Here is a 20477-nt window from a genome sequence, read left to right on the forward strand (position 1 = left end):
TTGCAAGGGATGGCAATGTCCACGTAGCGCAGAGGAGAGTCTGTGTTACACAGAGCAATGGTAGGCAGGTTAACGTAAGATGCCTCATTCCCAGTCCTATTTGTTTTACTTTGCTTTTTGGGGGGGACATATTAAAATACAAGTATTCACCAAAGTTTTAACATAACCATTAGCATTTATCCAGTAATATAATTTTAAAGTTTTGGAGGAAGCATGCAGTAGGAGATGAAACGAGGTAGATGTCAGGAGTAGTTGAGAACTAGCAAGGACATCTTCCTCGTCTCTGCTTAAGATAATATTTTAAAATAAATTTAAGGACAAAGTTTCTTTCATTCAATTCAGAATTACTGAAATTTAAGAATGAAACCAGAAATTTCCAATCAAGGATTGCTTTTAACATTCTTGCCAAAAAAGAAATTAGTAATTTCTCTTTAAAGTATATATCTTAGGGGCGCCTGGGTAGCACAGTTGGTTAAGCACCCATTCATGGTTTTGGCTCAGGTCGTGATCTCATGGGTCATGAGACTGAGCCCCACATTAGGCTTGCAGTCAGTGCAGGTTGAGCTACTCTCCCTTTGCCCCTCCTCCCATGCGCTCAGTCCTCCCTCTTTCTTTGAAATAAATAAATAAATAAATGTAAAAAACTATACCATCTTAATTTTATGATCATATTTATATGTCTTTATTAAGTGATATTAAAATGAGGCTAATCATGAGTACTCTATAGCGTTGATGGCATGTGTGTGTTTATTGTTAGATGAGTAACCAACCCATAGCTTTTTTTTTTAAACCCATAGCTTATCAGTACACTGTATTTATTTAGCTATATGATAACCTTAGAATTTGAGGCTTTAAAAACTATCTTTAATGTGTATTAACAATGAGGCAATTCCTAAACTAGAAATGGAATGGACCTTCAGCATGGTATATTCTCAAAGGGATTGGATATTTAAATCAGCAAAACACAAGGAAAATTTAGTTCTTAGTCATGTCTTTTTCGCATTTAGTTCCCTATGTGCTAAATTATTTTGCTCTTCTTTATGCAACTATGCTAGTCTTGCGTTTAAGAAAGAATACAATTAAAGAAGAATTACAAGTAGTTTGAACTATAAATTTTGTTCATAGATTATAATCATTAAATCACTATTTTTTAAAAGTGTTCCAAATGCAATACTGAAGCTCACTTTCACATATGACCTAAGATGGCTTGGATGGTATTACAATTTTTTTCATTAGAGAGTTTGGGATTTTACCAATGGCTCGCATCTTATCAGAAGGATTTCAGATATTGGATTGTTGGCTTTAATAGTCTTGAGAATGATTAAAATATTTTCTCTTTTAATATGACTGATGAGCTTTATTGCAATTGATAATAGTTGCTATGCAAATCCACTGGGTTTTTGCATTTAGATAAGAAAGAAAATAAAATTGAGTAAATGAATAGATTTAGTATGATTTTTATGCTCTAGTCTCTGGAAACCAATTCTGGCATAAAATGAGTATAAACAAAACAGACAAAATAACTGAATTCCTGATTCAGTGGTTTTGTTGGGGTGGGTTAGAAATATATTTTCAAATAGTAGTGGATAAAAGCAAATGTAAGTTATCCTTCAGGATGGAAACTATGACATTCACTGCTGAGCAGACACAATAATGAAAAAGCTTTAAAATGAGCCAAAGATAAAATGCCTTGTATTTCTAGGAGTCAGTACTTGGTAATTCATTAACATCAAAGAAAATAAATCTTTGAATAAACTGATAAATAGCTTGCATATCAGCATGTGATTTTAAAGACCATTATGTTGAGGCAGTAACTTAGAAACTTGGCATCTTGAGTTGTTCTCTGCACAGTTGAATTAAATGTTTAGAATAATTTAACATACTGTAAGAGATTAAGCAATAGAAACTATAGTGTAGCATGGGAGTAACTTATAAAAGCCATTCCAAAATGATCAATTCTGAAAGTCTAAAAACACAGTCATCACAGTAACACAAATATGGATTTTCGTGTTTATATACATGAATATAGTTGGTCAGCAGTACATTCTTAGATGTCTATGTCCAAGGTAAAACTCTTCTTAGGATTCTAAATTGTAAGACGAAGAAACACTTTAAAGAGCTAGTGGTCACACACAAGGAACGTATAAAGAATCAAAAGCCTACAAAGTAAATATGGACCAATATATGAAGGAATTAGGAGAGAATCATAGAAGTGGAAAAATAGTATACACACAAACGCACTTCCATTTTGAGCCACAGGATGTCGTTGTTCTCCAAGGAGAGGATTCTTTAAACAGAAAGAAGAAAATTGCGATTATTCACGGACCAGAAGAATCTCCACTGTTCCGGTGTTTAAAGACTGTATATATATCTATGTGTTAGATCAGTCGGGATCTCAGGAACAAAGGCTCAAAAGAAAGATCTAAAAGGACTACCCCTTTCCGCTCATGAAATATTGCTTTATTACCAGAAGCAAAGCAGGATGTTAGCTTCTGGACAGGTGGCCAGGGAACCAAGCATTTGCTGCTCTCGGTTCTGTCCTTGCAGGCTGGAGGCCGAGAGCGGCCAGGTCCCGCTACTCGGTCCCGGAGGAGGCCAAACACGGCACTTCGGGGTCGCATCGCCCAGGACCTGGTGGCGTGGAGCGGTGGAGCTGGTGCCAAGCTTGTTCCGGTGGCGTCCATAGCCACAGGGACATTCTGGAGGTAAATCGCAGAATGGCATTTTGTTTGTGAATTTCTCGGATCGACCGCGAGGAGCTGTGTGGGAGGACTCTGGAGGGCAGCATCCACCTGGAGGTGATCGTGGACAGCCGCCCTGCCAGGTTTTCCATGTGGAGGTTGAGGGGAAGGACATTAACGACAATCCGCCTGTGTGTTCCCAGCACCACGAAAAAATTGTTTATTTCTGAAACTAACAGCTCTTGCTCTCATTTTTCACTAGAGGCGCCTCTGATGCGACATCGGGGCCAATGCTCTTCTGACTTACAGACTGGCCCCAATGAGTATTTCTCTGGAAGTACCCAAACGATGATCAGGTAAAACCACTCCAACTAGTGCTAAAAAAAACCTTTAGACAGGGAGGTCGCTTCAGAGCTTCTCTTGGTGCTCAAAGCAACTGATGGGGGAAAGCCCGAGCTGACAGTACCACAGAGTTACACATACAGTGCGGATTGTAAAGACAACGCCCCAGTGTTTGACAAAGCTGTCGATCGTGTATGTAAAATATTGGAGATTCGAGAAACGGTACACTGGTTATTAAACTTAACGCCTCGGATTTGGATGAAGGTTCAAACAGCCATATTCTTATTCCTTTGCAACTGATGTCTCCTCTAATACAGAAGACTTTTCCACATAGATTCAGCAGTGGAGAAATAAAAGTAAACGGAAAAATAGATTTTGAGAAAAACCAAATTATGGAAACTTCAAATAGAGCAGTTGACAAAGGAAATCCCCCGATGTTGGTCACTGCAGGTCTTGATAGAAATTTGGATATTAATGATAATGCTCCGGAGTTACTAGTGACGTCACTATCATGTCTGTTCCAGAGGTGCTACACTAGGGACTGTCCATTGCCCTAATCAGTGTAACTGACCGTGACTCTGGCGCCAACGGGCAGTGACCTGCTCACTCACACCCCAATCCCCTTCAAGTGGTGTCCACCTTCAAGAATTACTATCGCTGGTGCTGGACAGCGCCTGGACAGAGAGAGCGTGGCGAACTACGCTCTGGTAGTGACCGCACGCGACGGAGGCTCGCCTGCGTCGGCCCAGGCCAGCGTGGTTGGAGGTGGCCGACGTGAACGACACAACGCGCCGGCATTCGCGCAGCCGAGTACACGGTGTTCGTGAAGGAGAACAAACCGCCCGGCTGCCACATCTTCCACGGTTGTCGGGGGGACGGACGCGCAGGAGAAACGCGTGGTGTCCTACCTGCTGGTGGAGCGGCGCGTGGGGCGACGCGCGCTGTCGAGCTACGTGTCGGTGCGCGGAGGAGCGGCAAGGTGTACGCGCTGCAGCCGCTGGACCCGAGGAGCGGAGCTGCTGCAGTTTCCAAGTGAGCGCGGCGGACGCGGGCGTGCCTCCCCTGGGCAGCAACGTGGACGCGGGCAGGTGTTACGTGCGGACGAGAACGACAACGCGCCCGACGGCTGCTGCCGCTCTGCCTGTGGGGGGGGCTGGCGCGTGGGGCGGCGAGTGTAGCGGAGGACTGTTGTGCGGGCGGGGGCGCGGGCCACGTGGTGGCCAAGGTGCGCGCGGTGGACGCGGACTCGGGCTAACAACGCGTGGCTGTCGTACGAGCTCAGCCGTGGGGGGGGCGCGGCACCGTTCGCGTGCGCTGTAACGGGGAGATCAGCACGACGCGCGCCCTGGACGAGCGGACGCGCCGCGCCAGTCGCCTGTGGTGCTGGTGAGACCACGGCGAGCCGGCGTGACGGCCACGGCCACTGTGCTGTCGCTGGTGGAGAGCGGCCAGGCGCCCAGGCCGTCGTCGGGGTGTTGCGGGCGGCTGCGGGCGGGCGCGGGCGAGGGCGGGCGCGGCGCTGGTGGACGTCAACGGTGTACCTGATCGTGCCATCTGCCGGTGGTCCAGCCTGTTGGTGCTCACGCTGCTGCGTCCACGCGCGCGGGCTCGGCGCCGCCAGCGAGGGGCGCGGGGGCCGGGAAGCCCACGATGGTGTGCTCCAGGCGGTCGGTGGGGAGCTGGTCGTACTCGCAGCAGAGGCGGCAGAGGGTGTGCTCTGGGGAGGGCCCGCCCCAAGGCCGGAACCTCATGGCATTCAGCCCCAGTGTTCCTCCTGCTTCAGGTTCGGAGATAGTGGAGAACAACAGATTTCCGGAATGAGGTGAGTAGTACAGTATCTGGAATGTATTTAATCCTGTTGAGGTCAATCGCAGAGTATGTTCAGTGATATTACTGTAAGTTGATGTGCTCCAGATACTGGATTTAGTTTCAGCCTTACCTTTGGGATAAGGGGTGCTTCAGATAAACTAATTTTTCCTTATTTCTAGATAATTTAGCTTTGCAATTGCGTGTTGAATCTGTGTGCTCTCTTTCAGATTAATTCATTGATTTCCTTTTTTTTTATTGGAAGATTTATTGATATTGATCATATTTATGTTTCTTCCATCATGGTACCCATTGTGAGGCTTTGTAGGAATATTTTAGGGTTAGTAGAAAATTCATCTTCTTTGTGTTTGTTTTGTGTTTAAGAGAATCTTCCCATTATAGGGGAAATATCGTCTGCCTGCCTGGTGTCTAACAGCCCACTATTTCAAGGTTTTGAATGCATTGATGTTGAAATAGCTTCAGCAAACAACCTTGGAATATTTATAAAGTCATTTCCATTGGTGATGTTTGATGGCATTTCAATATAATATTGTATACTTATTTATTTTTTTTATATGTATACTTTAAATACACGATGCAAACTCTTTTTTGCGCCCAAAGCTATATGCATGGAATTGTTTTCTTTAAAATGATCACAGAGAACTTATATTTAGAGCTTATAAGCAGTAAATCAACTAATGTGAACATTTATTTATTTATTTATTTACTCCAGTGTACAGTTTAGAACACTTTACTGTATTGCATGGAGAAATAATTAATATATAATATATTTACATTGGTGGAGAACCATGGTTATGGATAGGTAAAGTTAAAGGTGTGCTAAGAAGAACATAGTGGAATTTTCTTTTTTTTCTTTTTCTTTTTTTAGTGGCAATTTTCTAGCACAAAAAGAGGAGATGATCCATGAAGATGAACATTAGGAAATTTTCTGAAAAGGAAAACCAGGCCTAGTTACTATACTGAAATTCTTTTCATCATATCTACAAATAAAATAAGAACAGTCACTAACTATAAGTAAACCATTACTATTTGAACTATTTCTGTTTATTAGACATGTGTGGAAGACGTAAACCTATAAAATACAATTATTTAAAACCCTTATATCAACTTGTAAACTACATGTCACTATCCAAATGTTATATTTTAAAAGATTTTATTATTTGGAAGAAAGGATGAGTGAGAGGATGAGTGCATGAACTGGGGGAGGATAGGGAAAACAGCAGATTTCCACTGATCAGGAGCCTGACATGGGGCTCTGTCCTAGGACCCCGGGCTCAGACTGAGTGAAGGCAGATATTTAGCTGACTGAGCACCGAGGGCCCCCTCCTATCCAATGTTAAGTTGAGCTAAGAGATGGAGAGATTTTTTTCCTTTGTCTACTGACATTCCATCCAGTCCATGATAACAGATGATATTCAAATATATATCTTTAGCCCAGAACATTCTTTTATTCACTGTAAAGTTTCTTCTACACTAATTGTTTCTCGATCAGGCATAGTTCTGGCTAGGAAACCACAGACAAAGAAAGATATACAGTGAATCCTCTTTCCGCTTTTGCTGTAAGAAAAACTCCATGATTATCTCATAGTTATTTGTACAGTGGCATAATTGAGATAAGAATTGGGAGATTTTTATGTTAAGTGATTTTTTTTCAGTAGAGTTCATGAACATTATTATCATTTGTCTAATGCCTCATGAAATAGGTATTTCACATCATTCAATCAGATATAGAATAGGGCTGACGGCCACGGCCACTGTGCTGCTGTCGCTGGTGGAGAGCGGCCAGGCGCCCAGGCCGTCGTCGCGGGTGTTGGCGGGCGGCGCGGGCGCGGGCGCGGGCGCGGGCGCGGGCGCGGCGCTGGTGGACGTCAACGTGTACCTGATCGTCGCCATCTGCGCGGTGTCCAGCCTGTTGGTGCTCACGCTGCTGCTGTCCACGGCGCTGCGGTGCTCGGCGCCGCCCAGCGAGGGCGCGTGCGGGCCGGGGAAGCCCACGCTGGTGTGCTCCAGCGCGGTGGGGAGCTGGTCGTACTCGCAGCAGAGGCGGCAGAGGGTGTGCTCTGGGGAGGGCCCGCCCAAGGCCGACCTCATGGCCTTCAGCCCCAGCCTTCCACCGTGTCCAGTACCAGATGTGGAAATGGAAGGAGAGTCTTCTGGAGGGGACTACTCTGGAAAGGTGGGTTATTACTTTTTAAATTTCCATATGTTGCTCTGTGAAGAATTTATTAATCGCTTTTTGCCCTCATGCCCTCTCAGAATATCTTCATCCTTTCTAATATAGCATATTGCTGTAAAATCTCAAATATTTCTACTAATGCCTAATATAATTTATCTAAAAGCTCGTTTTGGGGGTGTCTGTTGGCTCAGACGGTAGAGCATGTGACTCTTGGGGTGGTGAGCTCAAGCCCCATGATGCGCATGCAGCCTACTTTTAAAAATTAAAAAAAGTTCATTTTGTGTTTTGTCTATTGTACTCTGTGCATCATGTTTTTCTTGATACTTCAATTTTTAAATAGTTCAACTTGTTTTTAAGTATTTATATTTCCAATCAAATATTTGAAGTCGTTTGTAGGTTTTGTTTTTTTCATAAAGCAGTCTTTTTTATTTTTACAAGTATTTATGAGAATAGTTCTTTAAGTTTATTTAACTTTCAAATCTAAATTTTGATATGGCCATATTACTTTTAAAGACTGCTCTCAGGGGATCCCTGGGTTACTCAGCGGTTTAGCGCCTGCCTTTGGCCCAGGGCGCGATCCTGGAGTCCCAGGATCGAGTCCCACGTCAGGCTCCTGGCATGGAGCCTGCTTCTCCCTCTGCCTGTGTCTCTGCCTCTCTGTGTCTATCATAAATAAATAAATAAATCTTTAAAAAAATCATTAAAGACTGCTCTCAGTTCTCTTCAGGATCAAAATGTGCCCTTTCTCCCTTATTAAAGAATGTTTGGGGGGGTGCCTGGGTGGCTCTGTAGGTTAAGCCTGGAACTCTTGATTATATCAGGTCATGATCAGAGTCCTGGGATGGAGACTTGAACTGGGTTCCAACCATGGGGCAAATTGGCTTGAGGATTTCTCTTCCTCTCCCTCTGTCGGTCTCCTCCTCCTCACTCATGCAGGCCTCCTTGCTCTATCTCTCAGATAAAGAAATAAACCTTAAAAAATGAATATTATACTGCAGTATAACATAATAATACTATATCCTCAGTATTCCATGTTTACATTTTATTTTTAGTGGTACTCTATGTAGACTTGAAATTCATTCATAAATCCTAATCTATGAAAATGTTTTGAGATTTTAAAATGATTATCATTTTTATTTTAGTAGTGGTGGTACCTGTGCTGATGTGTACTATTCACTTTTTTTAGCAGAAGATGAAGTTTTATAGTTATTTACATAATTTTATGCAGTCGCTCTTCATTACCTACTGCTTTGTTAACATAAAACATTGCTTATTATGTTCAAGTAGTAGTTTTTGCACTGTGAGGAAAGAGTATGATTATGTTTAATAATGGAGAACATTTGAAAATCACTTTTAATTTTAGGGAGGTTGGAGGACAATTACTTTAGTCCAAATTAACATGAGAAATTTGAAGAGAGAAATGATTGTTCTCTTAGAACGTTATCTACTGATTTGATATCATAGAGTACAATTTATAGTTTTTCTAGTCCTCTTAAACGAATTTGCGTTGAATGGGGTAGACTGAGAATGAAGGACAATTAAATTGCAGGGTGCCAACGCTATCCTATCATTATTCCTTTTTGAGACTGGTTGTTACCTGATACCTATGGTTTCATTTTTGTTTATTTTGTTAGGTCCAGTGTTACCATAATAGCAGTGCATCTGTTTATCACCTTGACTCTGGTTCTTAGCAATGCTTTTCCTTTCTGTATGCATGCTGAATTTCTCTACTCCGTGTTGTATTTCGCAAAAAGCTTCCAGTAAAACTTGGAATCTCTATCCACGTAAGGAACATTGAGAAAGACAACTGTGGCAGGAATTTAAGCATGGCATTGCCTTCTTATGCTATACTTTCCATGGCCAGTCCACAGTTCTATGAGATTACAGAAGATAACTTACACTTAGAGTATTTCAACTTGTATATAGAATCCCTTTTTTATTCTTATATCTGCCCTCTCTTTCAGCCCTTATAATGTCACTATGTTCCCCTTGCAGGAAAGTCTATCCAAAAGCATCTCTTTTTCTGAGCAATTAATGAAATACAGAATTGTGCATTTACCAATTCAGTCCTATTTGTTTTACTTTGCTTTTTGGGGGGGGACCATATTTAAAATACAAGTATTCACCAAAGTTTTAACATAACCAGTTAGCATTTTATCCAGTAATATAATTTTAAAGTCTTTGGAGGAAGCAATGCAGTAGGAGATGAAACGAGGTGAGATGTCAGGAGTAGTTGAGAACTAGCAAGGACATCTTCCTCTGTCTCTGCTTTAAGATAAATATTTTAAAATAAATTTAATGGACAAAGTTTCTTTCATTCAATTCAGAATTACTGAAATTTAAGAATGAAACCAGAAAATTTTCCAAATCAAGGATTGCTTTAACATTCTTGCCAAAAAAGAAATTAGTCAATTTCTCTTAAAAGTATAGTATCTTAGGGGCGCCTGGGTAGCACAGTTGGTTAAGCACCCAATTCATGGTTTTGGCTCAGGTCGTGATCTCATGGGTCATGAGACTGAGCCCCACATTAGGCTTTGCAGTCAGTGCAGTCGGTTTGAGCTACTCTCCCTTTGCCCCTCCTCCCATGCGCTCAGTCTCCCTCTTTCTTTGAAATAAATAAATAAATAAATGTAAAAAAACTATACCATCTTAATTTTATGATCATATTTAATATGCTCTTTATTAAGTGATATTAAAATGAGGCTAATCATGAGTACTCTATAGCTCTTGATGGCATTGTGTTTGTTATTGTTTAAGATGAGTAACCAACCCATAGCTTTTTTTTTTAACCCCATAGCTTTATCAGTACACTGTATTTATTTAGCTATATGATAACCTTAGAATTTGAGGGCTTTAAAAACTATCTTTAATGTGTACTTAACCAATGAGGCAATTCCTTAAACTAGAAATGGAATGGACCTTCAGCATGGTATATTCTCAAAGGGATTGGATTATTTAAATCAGCAAACACAAGGAAATTTAGTTCTTAGTCATGTCTTTTTCTGCATTTAGTAATCCCTATGTGCTAAAATTATTTTGCTCTTCTTTATGCAACTATGCTAGTCTTGCGTTTAAAGAAGAATTACAATTTAAAGAAGAATTACAAGTAGTTAGAACTATAAATTTTGTTCATAGATTTATAATCATTAAATCACTATTTTTTAAAAGTGTTCCAAATGAATACTGAAGCTCACTTTCACATATGACCTAAGATTGGCTTGGATGGCTATTTACAATTTTTTTCATTAGAGAAGTTTGGGATTCTACCAATGGCTGCCATCTTATCAGAAGGATTTCAGATATTGGATTGTTGGCTTCTTAATAGTCTTGAGAATGATTAAAATATTTTTCTCTTTTAATATGACTGATAAGCTTTATTGCAATTGATAATAGTTGCTATGCAAATTTCCACTGGGTTTTTGCATTTAAGATAAGAACAGGAAAATAAAATTGAGTAAATGAATTAGATTTAGTATGATTTTTATGCTCTAGTCTCTGGAAACCAATTCTGGCATAAAATGAGTATAAACAAACAGACAAAAATAACTTGAATTCCTGATTCAGTGGTTTTGTTGGGGGTGGGTTAGAAATAAATTATTTTCAAATAGTAGTGGATATAAAGCAAATGTAAGTTATCCTTCAGGATGGAAACTATGACATTCACTCTGAGCAGACACAATAATTGAAAAAGCTTTAAATGAGCCAAAGATAAATATGCCTTGTATTTCTAGGAGTCAGTACTTGGTAAATTCATTAACATCAAAGAAAATAAATCTTTGAATAAACTGATAAATAGCTTGCATATCAGCATTGATTTTAAAGACCATTATGTTGAGGCAGTAACTTAGAAACCTTGCATCTTGAGTTGTTCTCTGCACAGTTGAATTAAATGTTTAGAATAATTTAACATACTGTAAGGATTAAGCAATAGAAACTATAGTGTTAGCAGTGGAGTAAACTTAATAAAAGCCCATTCCAAAATGATCAATTTCTGAAAGTCTAAAAAACACAGCATCACTAGTAACCTACAAATATGGATTTTCGTGTTTATATACATGAATATAGTTGGTCCAGCAGTACATTCTTAGATGTCTATGTCCAAGGTAAAAACTCTTCTTAGGATTCTAAATTGTAAGACAGAAACCACCTTTAAAGAGCTAGTGGTCACACACAAGGAACGTATAAAGAATCAAAAGCCTACAAAGTAAAATATGGACCAATATATGAAGGAATTAGGAGAGAATCAATAGAAGTGGAAAAATAGTATACACACAAACGCACTTCCATTTTGAGCCACAGGATGTCGTTGTTCTCCAAGGAGAGGATTCTTTAAACAGAAGAAAATTGCGATTATTCACGGACCAGAAAGAATCTCCACTGTTCCGGTGTTTTAAAGACTGTATATATATCTATGTTGTTAAGATCAGTCGGGATCTCAGGAACAAAGGCTCAAAAGAAAGATCTAAAAGGACTACCCCTTTCCGCTCATGAAATATTGCTTTATTAACCAGAAGCAAAGCAGGATGTTAGCTTCTGGACCAGGTGGCCAGGGAACCAAGCATTTGCTGCTCTCGGTTCTGCTCCTTGCAGCGTTGGAGGCCGAGAGCGGCCAGGTCCGCTACTCGGTCCCGGAGGAGGCCAAACACGGCACCTTCGTGGGTCGCATCGCCCAGGACCTGGGGCTGGAGCTGGTGGAGCTGGTGCCACGCTTGTTCCGGGTGGCGTCCATAGGCCACAGGGACCTTCTGGAGGTAAATCTGCAGAATGGCATTTTGTTTGTGAATTCTCGGATCGACCGCGAGGAGCTGTGTGGGAGGACTCTGGAGTGCAGCATCCACCTGGAGGTGATCGTGGACAGGCCGCTGCAGGTTTTCCATGTGGAGGTGGAGGTGAAGGACATTAACGACAATCCGCCTGTGTTCCCAGCACCACGAAAAAAATTGTTTATTTCTGAAACTACAGCTCTTGACTCTCATTTTTCACTAGAGGGCGCCTCTGATGCAGACATCGGGGCCAATGCTCTTCTGACTTACAGACTGAGCCCCAATGAGTATTTCTCTCTGGAAGTACCCACCAACGATGATCAGGTAAAACCACTCCAACTAGTGCTAAAAAAACCTTTAGACAGGGAGGTCGCTTCAGAGCTTCTCTTGGTGCTCAAAGCAACTGATGGGGGAAAGCCCGAGCTGACAGGTACCACAGAGTTACACATCACAGTGCTGGATGTAAATGACAACGCCCCAGTGTTTGACAAAGCTGTCGATCGTGTAAAATTATTGGAGAATTCGAGAAACGGTACACTGGTTATTAAACTTAACGCCTCGGATTTGGATGAAGGTTCAAACAGCCATATTCTTTATTCCTTTGCAACTGATGTCTCCTCTAATACAGAAGACTTTTTCCACATAGATTCAGCCAGTGGAGAAATAAAAGTAAACGGAAAAATAGATTTTGAAGAAACCAAATTATGGAAACTTCAAATAGAAGCAGTTGACAAAGGAAATCCCCCGATGTTTGGTCACTGCACGGTCTTGATAGAAATCTTGGATATTAATGATAATGCTCCGGAGTTACTAGTGACGTCACTATCATTGTCTGTTCCAGAGGATGCTACACTAGGGACTGTCATTGCCCTAATCAGTGTAACTGACCGTGACTCTGGCGCCAACGGGCAGGTGACCTGCTCACTCACACCCCAAGTCCCCTTCAAGCTGGTGTCCACCTTCAAGAATTACTATTCGCTGGTGCTGGACAGCGCCCTGGACAGAGAGAGCGTGGCGAACTACGCTCTGGTAGTGACCGCACGCGACGGAGGCTCGCCTTCGCTGTCGGCCACGGCCAGCGTGTCCGTGGAGGTGGCCGACGTGAACGACAACGCGCCGGCATTCGCGCAGCCCGAGTACACGGTGTTCGTGAAGGAGAACAACCCGCCCGGCTGCCACATCTTCACGGTGTCGGCGCGGGACGCGGACGCGCAGGAGAACGCGCTGGTGTCCTACTCGCTGGTGGAGCGGCGCGTGGGCGAGCGCGCGCTGTCGAGCTACGTGTCGGTGCACGCGGAGAGCGGCAAGGTGTACGCGCTGCAGCCGCTGGACCACGAGGAGCTGGAGCTGCTGCAGTTCCAAGTGAGCGCGCGCGACGCGGGCGTGCCTCCCCTGGGCAGCAACGTGACGCTGCAGGTGTTCGTGCTGGACGAGAACGACAACGCGCCCGCGCTGCTGCCGCTGCCCCTGCCCCTGCCCCTGCCCGGGGCGCGCGGCGGGGGCGGCGCGCTGAGCGAGCCGGTGTCGCGGGCGGTGGGCGCGGGCCACGTGGTGGCCAAGGTGCGCGCGGTGGACGCGGACTCGGGCTACAACGCGTGGCTGTCGTACGAGCTGCAGCCGGTGGCGGGGGGCGCGCGCAGCCCGTTCCGCGTGGCGCTGTACACGGGCGAGATCAGCACGACGCGCGCCCTGGACGAGGCGGACGCGCCGCGCCAGCGCCTGCTGGTGCTGGTGAAGGACCACGGCGAGCCGGCGCTGACGGCCACGGCCACTGTGCTGCTGTCGCTGGTGGAGAGCGGCCAGGCGCCCAGGCCGTCGTCGCGGGTGTTGGCGGGCGGCGCGGGCGCGGGCGCGGGCGCGGGCGCGGGCGCGGCGCTGGTGGACGTCAACGTGTACCTGATCGTCGCCATCTGCGCGGTGTCCAGCCTGTTGGTGCTCACGCTGCTGCTGTCCACGGCGCTGCGGTGCTCGGCGCCGCCCAGCGAGGGCGCGTGCGGGCCGGGGAAGCCCACGCTGGTGTGCTCCAGCGCGGTGGGGAGCTGGTCGTACTCGCAGCAGAGGCGGCAGAGGGTGTGCTCTGGGGAGGGCCCGCCCAAGGCCGACCTCATGGCCTTCAGCCCCAGTGTTCCTCCTGCTTCAGGTTCTGGAGATAGTGGAGAACAACAGATTTTCCGGAATGAGGTGAGTACAGTAATTCTGGAATGTATTTAATTCCTGTTGAGGTCAATCGCAGAGTATGTTCAGTGATATTACTGTAAGTTGATTGCTCCAGATACTGGATTTAGTTTCAGCCTTACCTTTGGGATAAGGTGCTTCAGATAAACTACATTTTTCCTTATTTCCTAGCATAATTTCAGCTTTGCTAATTGCGTGTTGAATCTAGTGCTGCTCTCTTTCAGATTAATTCATTGATTTCCTTTTTTTTATTTGGAAGATTTATTTGATATTTGATCATATTTATGTTTCTTCCATTCATGGTACCCATTGTGAGGCTGTATGGAAATATTTTAGGGTAGAGTAAGAAAATTCACTCTTCTTTGTGTTTTGTGTTTAAGAGAATCTTCCCATATATGGGGAAATATCGTCCTGCTGCCTGTGTGTCTACCAAGCCACTATTTCAAGGTCTTTGAAATGGCATTGATGTAAATAGCTTAAGCAAACAACCTTGGAATATTTATAAAGTCATTTCCATTTGGTGATGTTGATGGCATTTCACAATATAATATTGTATACTTTATTTTTTTTAATATTGTATACTTTAAATACACTTGATGCAAACTCTTTTTTGCCCCAAAGCTATATGCATGTGAATTGTTTTCTTTAAAGAGATCACAGAGAACTTATATTTAGAGCTATAAGCATGTAAATCAACTAATGTGAACATTTATTTATTTATTTATTTACTCCAGTGTACAAGTTAGAAACACTTTACTGTATTGCATGGAGAAATAAATTAATATATAATATATTTACATGTGGTGGAGAACCATGTTATGGATAGGGTAAAGTTAATAGGAGTGCTAAGAAGACATTAGTGGCAATTTTCTTTTTTTTCTTTTTCTTTTTTTTAGTGGCAATTTTCTAGCCACAAAAAGAGGATGATTTCCATGAAGATGAACATTAGGAAATTTTCTGAAAAGGAAAACCATGCCCTAGTTTATCATACTGAAATTCTTTTCATCCATATCTACAAAATAAAATAAGAACAGTCACTAACTATAAATAAACCATTACTATTTGAACTATTTCTGTTTATTAGACATTGTGTGAAGGACTTAAAATACATAATTTTATTTAACCCTTATATCAACTTGTAAACTACATGTCACTATCCAAATTTTATATTTTTAAAAGATTTTATTTATTTGAGAGAAAGGATGAGTGAGAGGATGAGCATGAACTGGGGGAGGGATAGGAAACAGCAGATTTCCCACTGATCAGGGAGCCTGACATGGGGCTCTGTCCTAGGACCCCGGGCTCAGACCTGAGCTGAAGGCAGATATTTAGCTGACTGACGCACCGAGGCGCCCCTCACTATCCAAATGTTAAAGTTGAGCTAAGAGATGGTAAGATATTTTTCTCCTTTGTCTACTGACATCCATCCAGTCCATGATAAAGATGATATTCAAATATATATCTTTTAGCCCAGAACCATTCTTTTATTCACTGTAAAGTTTTCTACACTAATTGTTTTCTCTGATCAGGCATAGTTCTGGCTAGGAAAACCAAGCAGAAAGTATATACAGGTGAATCCTCCTTTCCGTTTTGCTTAAGAAAAACTCCATGATTATCCTCATAGTTAATTTTGTACAGTGGCATAATTGAGATAAGAATTGAGATTTTTATGTTAAGTGATTTTTTTCTCAGTAGAGTTCATGAACATTATTATCATTTGTCTAATGCCTCATTGAAATAGGTATTTACATCATTCAATCAGTATATAATGAATAGTTGCCATTGTTAAGGACTGTGTATTCATTGTTTGAAAGTAGTATAAGTAAGAAGAATCATTTAATATATGAGAAAACCCAGAAGACTGATCTGCAACATTCTACCAGAACACCAAAACCAAATAACAAATACGAAAATGACCCTGTCCTTTTTATGTTGTGAACAAGGATAATGTTTTGGGCAAATATAAGTGGTAATATGATTCTTTCCAGGGTCCTGGATATCAACAAAGGATTCAATAAGTGTTTCCAAAGTTGCTTACTTCAAAAACAGCTTTAAAGCTATATATTCCCCATGAAATCTTTTGAGTGTGTGTGTGGCTATTTCAGAATTCAGTCTGCTTCAGTCTTATTGTTGCCTGTGAGATTTGTGCTGACTGGTCAGATGATCTATGATCAAATAACTGTATACTTCAATAAGCTGTGAGAGCAAAGAATAAACATCAATCAATAAGCATATCCTATAATTTTGTTAATACAATGTTGGACGGTACTTCTAACTTATTGATTTTAAAGAACCTCCTGTGTTTCCAAGAATGGTTTCAAGATTTGTTTCTCTGTTTTACATTTCAATAATATTACTAGTCCTGTTATGCTCTATGATGAGGACTAATAGAATATTAAACCATGCACTCTATTATATGACTAGCAGGACATACAGTTAAAACTAAAATTAACCAGATTGGGGTGCCTGGGTGGCTGAGTCAGCTCACTGTCTGGCTTTTGGTTTCATCTGTGGTTGGGATCTTCCCCATCATGGGATCCAGCCTTTTGGGGCCTCCTGTGGAGCCTCTCCTGGAGCCCTATGTTGGGCTCCATGCTTGTCATGGAGTCAGTTTGAGATTCTCTCCCTCTATACCTCCCCCTGCACTCTCAAGCTTAAATAAATAAATCTTTTTTAAAAAGACTAACCAGATTTATTTAGTAAAGGTCAGGCACAAAGTTCCTCAGTGTTTCAATCAATTTTACAAAATCAATGTTAATTAATGATATTGATGTGGGGCGCCTGGGTGGCTCAGTGGTTGAGCATCTGCCTTTGGCTCAGGTTGTGATCCTGGGGTCCTGGAATTAAGTCCTGCATTGAGCTCCCCACAGTAAGCCTGCTTCTCCCTCTGCCTATGTCTCTGCCTCTCTCCGTCTCTCTCAGGAATAAATAAATAAAATATTAAAAAAATAACAGTATTGATGTGAACTTCTTGGCATTAGCTTATTGCCAGATCTCAAGTTTATCCCCAAAGATGAGTTCAAAGATAACACAATCTCTCTTATTTGGACTAGTTGAGATGGTGGTATCTGAAATATCAGAGCCAAAATGCAGAAGATGGGCCATTGGCTTATACAATATATTAAACTCTTTTATGACTTGGTGTTCATCCAGGTGTCCTTTCATATACTCAAAACATACCATATTACTGGAAAGTAATTGCTAAATTAACATCTAGTTTTAATGCAGACATATAATATTATATGTCTTGGGCAAACTTTCTGATGTTCATCCCTCTGTCTATCTTTGAGGACTCCATACTGCAGGTAACACCTCAATCCCTAATTTCTGTAATGGAGCATTTGGAGATCTCTTCCTTCCTTTTCCTCTAAAATAAATCTGACAGGCTTCAGATAGTATGTTAAGTCTACTGTTAGTGTAATCTAATGTTATGTTTTGATTAGAGGACCTTATAACTGATTGTTTCACAGATGCAGAAGATAATTCAGTGTTATAAAAAGTGACAAGTCTGCATACCTTAATAGTTTTTTAAAAAAGATTTTATTTATTTATTCATGAGAGGGGGGGTGCGCAGAGACACAGGCAGAAGGAAAAGCAGGTTCCACCCAGGGAGCCCAATGTAGGACTGGATCCCCGGGACCCTAGGATCACACCCTGGGCCGAAGGCGGCACTAAACTGCTGAGCCACCCGGGCTGCCCATCCTTTTTTTTTTTTTTTTTTTTTTTTAGAAACTGTTTATTTTCCGTCAACCTTATTTCCATTCTGTTCCTTCTGTGGAAGAGCAGCTTAAGACCACTCAGTGGTTGTTCCTACCCATTCAGTGACCTGAGCAGTGGGAGCTGCAGACCAATCTTCAGTGGCTGGCTGAGTGCTCCAGTCTTCAGTAGGGTACTGCTGAATAGGCACAAAGGGCACCTGCACGCCTTCAGACCAGTCTGCAACTTCAGGCTGAGTAGCAGTGAACTCAGGAGCTGGAGCCGTCCTTCACCCTGAAATTCCTCCTTAGTCACAGCCTTTTCAGCAGCGGCCTGTTCTTCCTTTTCAATCTCTTCAGGATCTCTGTAGAAGTAGAGATCAGGCATGACTTCCCATGGGTGCTCACGGGAAATGGTGCCACGCATGAGCAGGACTTCCCGGGCTAGCATCCACCACATCAGACCCACTGAGTGAGCTCCCTTGTTGTTGCAAGGGATGGCAATGTCCACGTAGCGCAGAGGAGAGTCTGTGTTACACAGAGCAATGGTAGGCAGGTTAACGTAAGATGCCTCTGTGAGAGGCTGGTGGTCAGCCCTGGGATCAGTAACCACCAGAAGCCTTGGCTCTCGGAAGGCTGCCTGGATCTGGTTAGTGAAGGTTCCAGGAGTGAAGCGGCCAGCAATAGGAGTGGCTCCAGTAGCAGCAGCAAATTTCAGCACAGCTCGCTGGCCAGTATTCCTAGATGATATAACACTGACATCAGCTGGGTTTTCAATGGCAACAATGGCACGAGCTGCCAACAGAAGCTTCTCCCAGGTTCTCTTCAGATTTATGATGTAGATACCATCACTTTTCCTTTTGTAGATGTACTGTTCCATTTGGAAGTCAAGGTTGGTGCCACCTAAGTGGGTTTCTGCTGCAAGGAATTTGAGGACATCCTCCTCCTTCATTTGCAGAACATCAAGGGCTCCAGACATTGTTAAAGTTTCCCTTTAAGTTACGATGGGAACGCAAAACAACGCCGCCGTATGGACCCTTCCCTGGGTAGCGCGGAAAGGCCGGGCTGCCCATCCTTAATAGTTTTTTTTTTTTCCTTAATAGTTTTTTAAGAAAGAATTTACTAAGGGTTCTAGCAGGATGATAATATGGGGAAAAGAGTAAATTTGAAAAAAAAATGGAACAAGATCTGAAATTAACTATTGTGTGTGTGTACTCAAGATAAAGGAAAATACTAACATAATTATACTAGTAATTTTTCATATGCCATTTCTATATTTTCAAACTGAAGATGAATAATCAAAATCACACAACTAAATACTCAAGCTAGAGTGATATTTATTCTTAATCACTCTGTACTTCTAACTTCCACTGTATCCTCTTTTGACACTTTAAATCCAAGGCTGTGTGAAAAGACAAAGGACATATAACCAAATTACATCTTCAGGCAATAATAATTCATATCAACAATTCCCATTTTCTACTTGATATTTTATGAAATTAAATTTATACAAACATTAAGGTCATTTGCTACTTGGTTGCTTTGTTTGATTATTTTCTTTTTTTAAGTTTTTCCTTTTTTAAAAAAAGACTTCTTATTTATTTATTCATGAGAGACAGAGAGACAGAGAGAGAGAGAGAGAGAGAGGCAGAGACACAGCAGAGGGAGAAGTAGGCTCCATGCAGGGAGCCTGACATGGGACTTTATCTGGGGACTCCAGGGTCACACCCTGGGCTGCAGGCGGTGCTAAACCGCTGAGACACCTGGGCTGCCCTGATTATTTTCTATATATATATTTAACACAGTATTAGGCATTTAGAGGAGGTATCATTAAAAATCCTTTCCCCAGTTTTGGATGAACTTATGGTCTCAAACCCAGAATTCTTTCAACAAGAAACAGGACATTCAACCATTATTGAGTGCCTACTGTGTCCTGGAAATTCTGCTCTGTGCTAGCCCACCTCAGGTCACACCTACAATGCTACAACAGCTCCCTGCTGGTCTCCTGGCTTCTGGTCTTCTCCCCTTCAAACTGGCCTTGCGTATCTGGCCAGTCTCAGCCCTCTTAAATCTTACCTTACTTTTTTGCTCCAGCACATACAATGGCTCTCCAGTGCCCTTAAGGTCAACTCCAGGGATACCTGGGTGGCGCAGAGGTTTGGCGCCTGCCTTTGGCCCAGGGCGCGATCCTGGAGACCCAGGATCGAATCCCACGTCAGGCTCCCAGTGCATGGAGCCTGCTTCTCCCTTTGCCTATGTCTCTGCCTCTCTCTCTCTCTTTCTTTCTGTGTGTGACTATCATAAATAAATTAAAAAAAAGATCAACTCCAATTCTTTAATATGATAATTAAGCCTTCCCTGCTCAGGCCTTGCTCTCTCTAATGGAATTTCCTATGTATTGTCTCTTTGATCCTCTCCTGTGCCTGGTACTCAGAGGTGCTTAAAAAACATTTGTAAGGTGAATGAAAAAGAAAAGTCAGCTATTTTCATGAATATATCTTGACAGATAAACAAAAACCAACATTGATGGCTTAGAAAGGCCAATATGGCACATCCATTTTTATGGTGACATTTATTTCATTGAATTATAATAAAATTTATTTTATAATTGAAAGACACCTTCTTCCATATCATTGACACCATCAAAAAGTATCATTTTGATACCTCATATTATACTGTTAGCAGTGCAACTTACCTGATAAATCATGTGTGCCAAATATAAATTTCATCTACATCCAAAACTTTTCCATTGTGAATTCTATGTATTAAAAACTAAGTTTGAAATTATATTTTTGTTTTTCAGTGGATATAAAATTGC

The 20477-nt window shown here is 42.3% G+C and overlaps 3 protein-coding genes and 2 pseudogenes across 5 annotated transcripts in view; 4 read left to right on the plus strand and 1 right to left on the minus strand.

Moving 5' to 3' along the window:
- Positions 1–20477, plus strand: part of LOC111091928 (protocadherin alpha-1-like) — a 171777-nt gene that overhangs the window by 65773 nt on the left and 85527 nt on the right.
- The window catches only part of LOC111091918 (protocadherin alpha-4-like), a 164332-nt gene that overhangs the window by 58324 nt on the left and 85531 nt on the right, over positions 1–20477 (plus strand).
- PCDHA13 (protocadherin alpha 13) overlaps positions 1–20477 on the plus strand; it is a 172056-nt gene that overhangs the window by 31915 nt on the left and 119664 nt on the right. The window contains exon 1 of one of the 3 annotated variants that reach the window (XM_038530366.1): positions 11379–13970. The exons of the other annotated variants lie outside the window; for them this stretch is intronic. Coding sequence (XP_038386294.1) covers positions 11514–13970 — 2457 coding nt within the window. The 5' untranslated portion in view covers positions 11379–11513. Of the gene's footprint in view, positions 1–11378; positions 13971–20477 lie in introns of those variants that run through there. 3 annotated transcript variants of the gene reach the window in all.
- On the plus strand, positions 226–4201 carry LOC119876094 (annotated as a pseudogene).
- LOC607158 lies at positions 17683–18680 on the minus strand (annotated as a pseudogene).

This window comes from Canis lupus, chromosome 2, assembly GCF_011100685.1.
Source record: "Canis lupus familiaris isolate Mischka breed German Shepherd chromosome 2, alternate assembly UU_Cfam_GSD_1.0, whole genome shotgun sequence".
Lineage (NCBI taxonomy): Eukaryota > Metazoa > Chordata > Mammalia > Carnivora > Canidae > Canis > Canis lupus.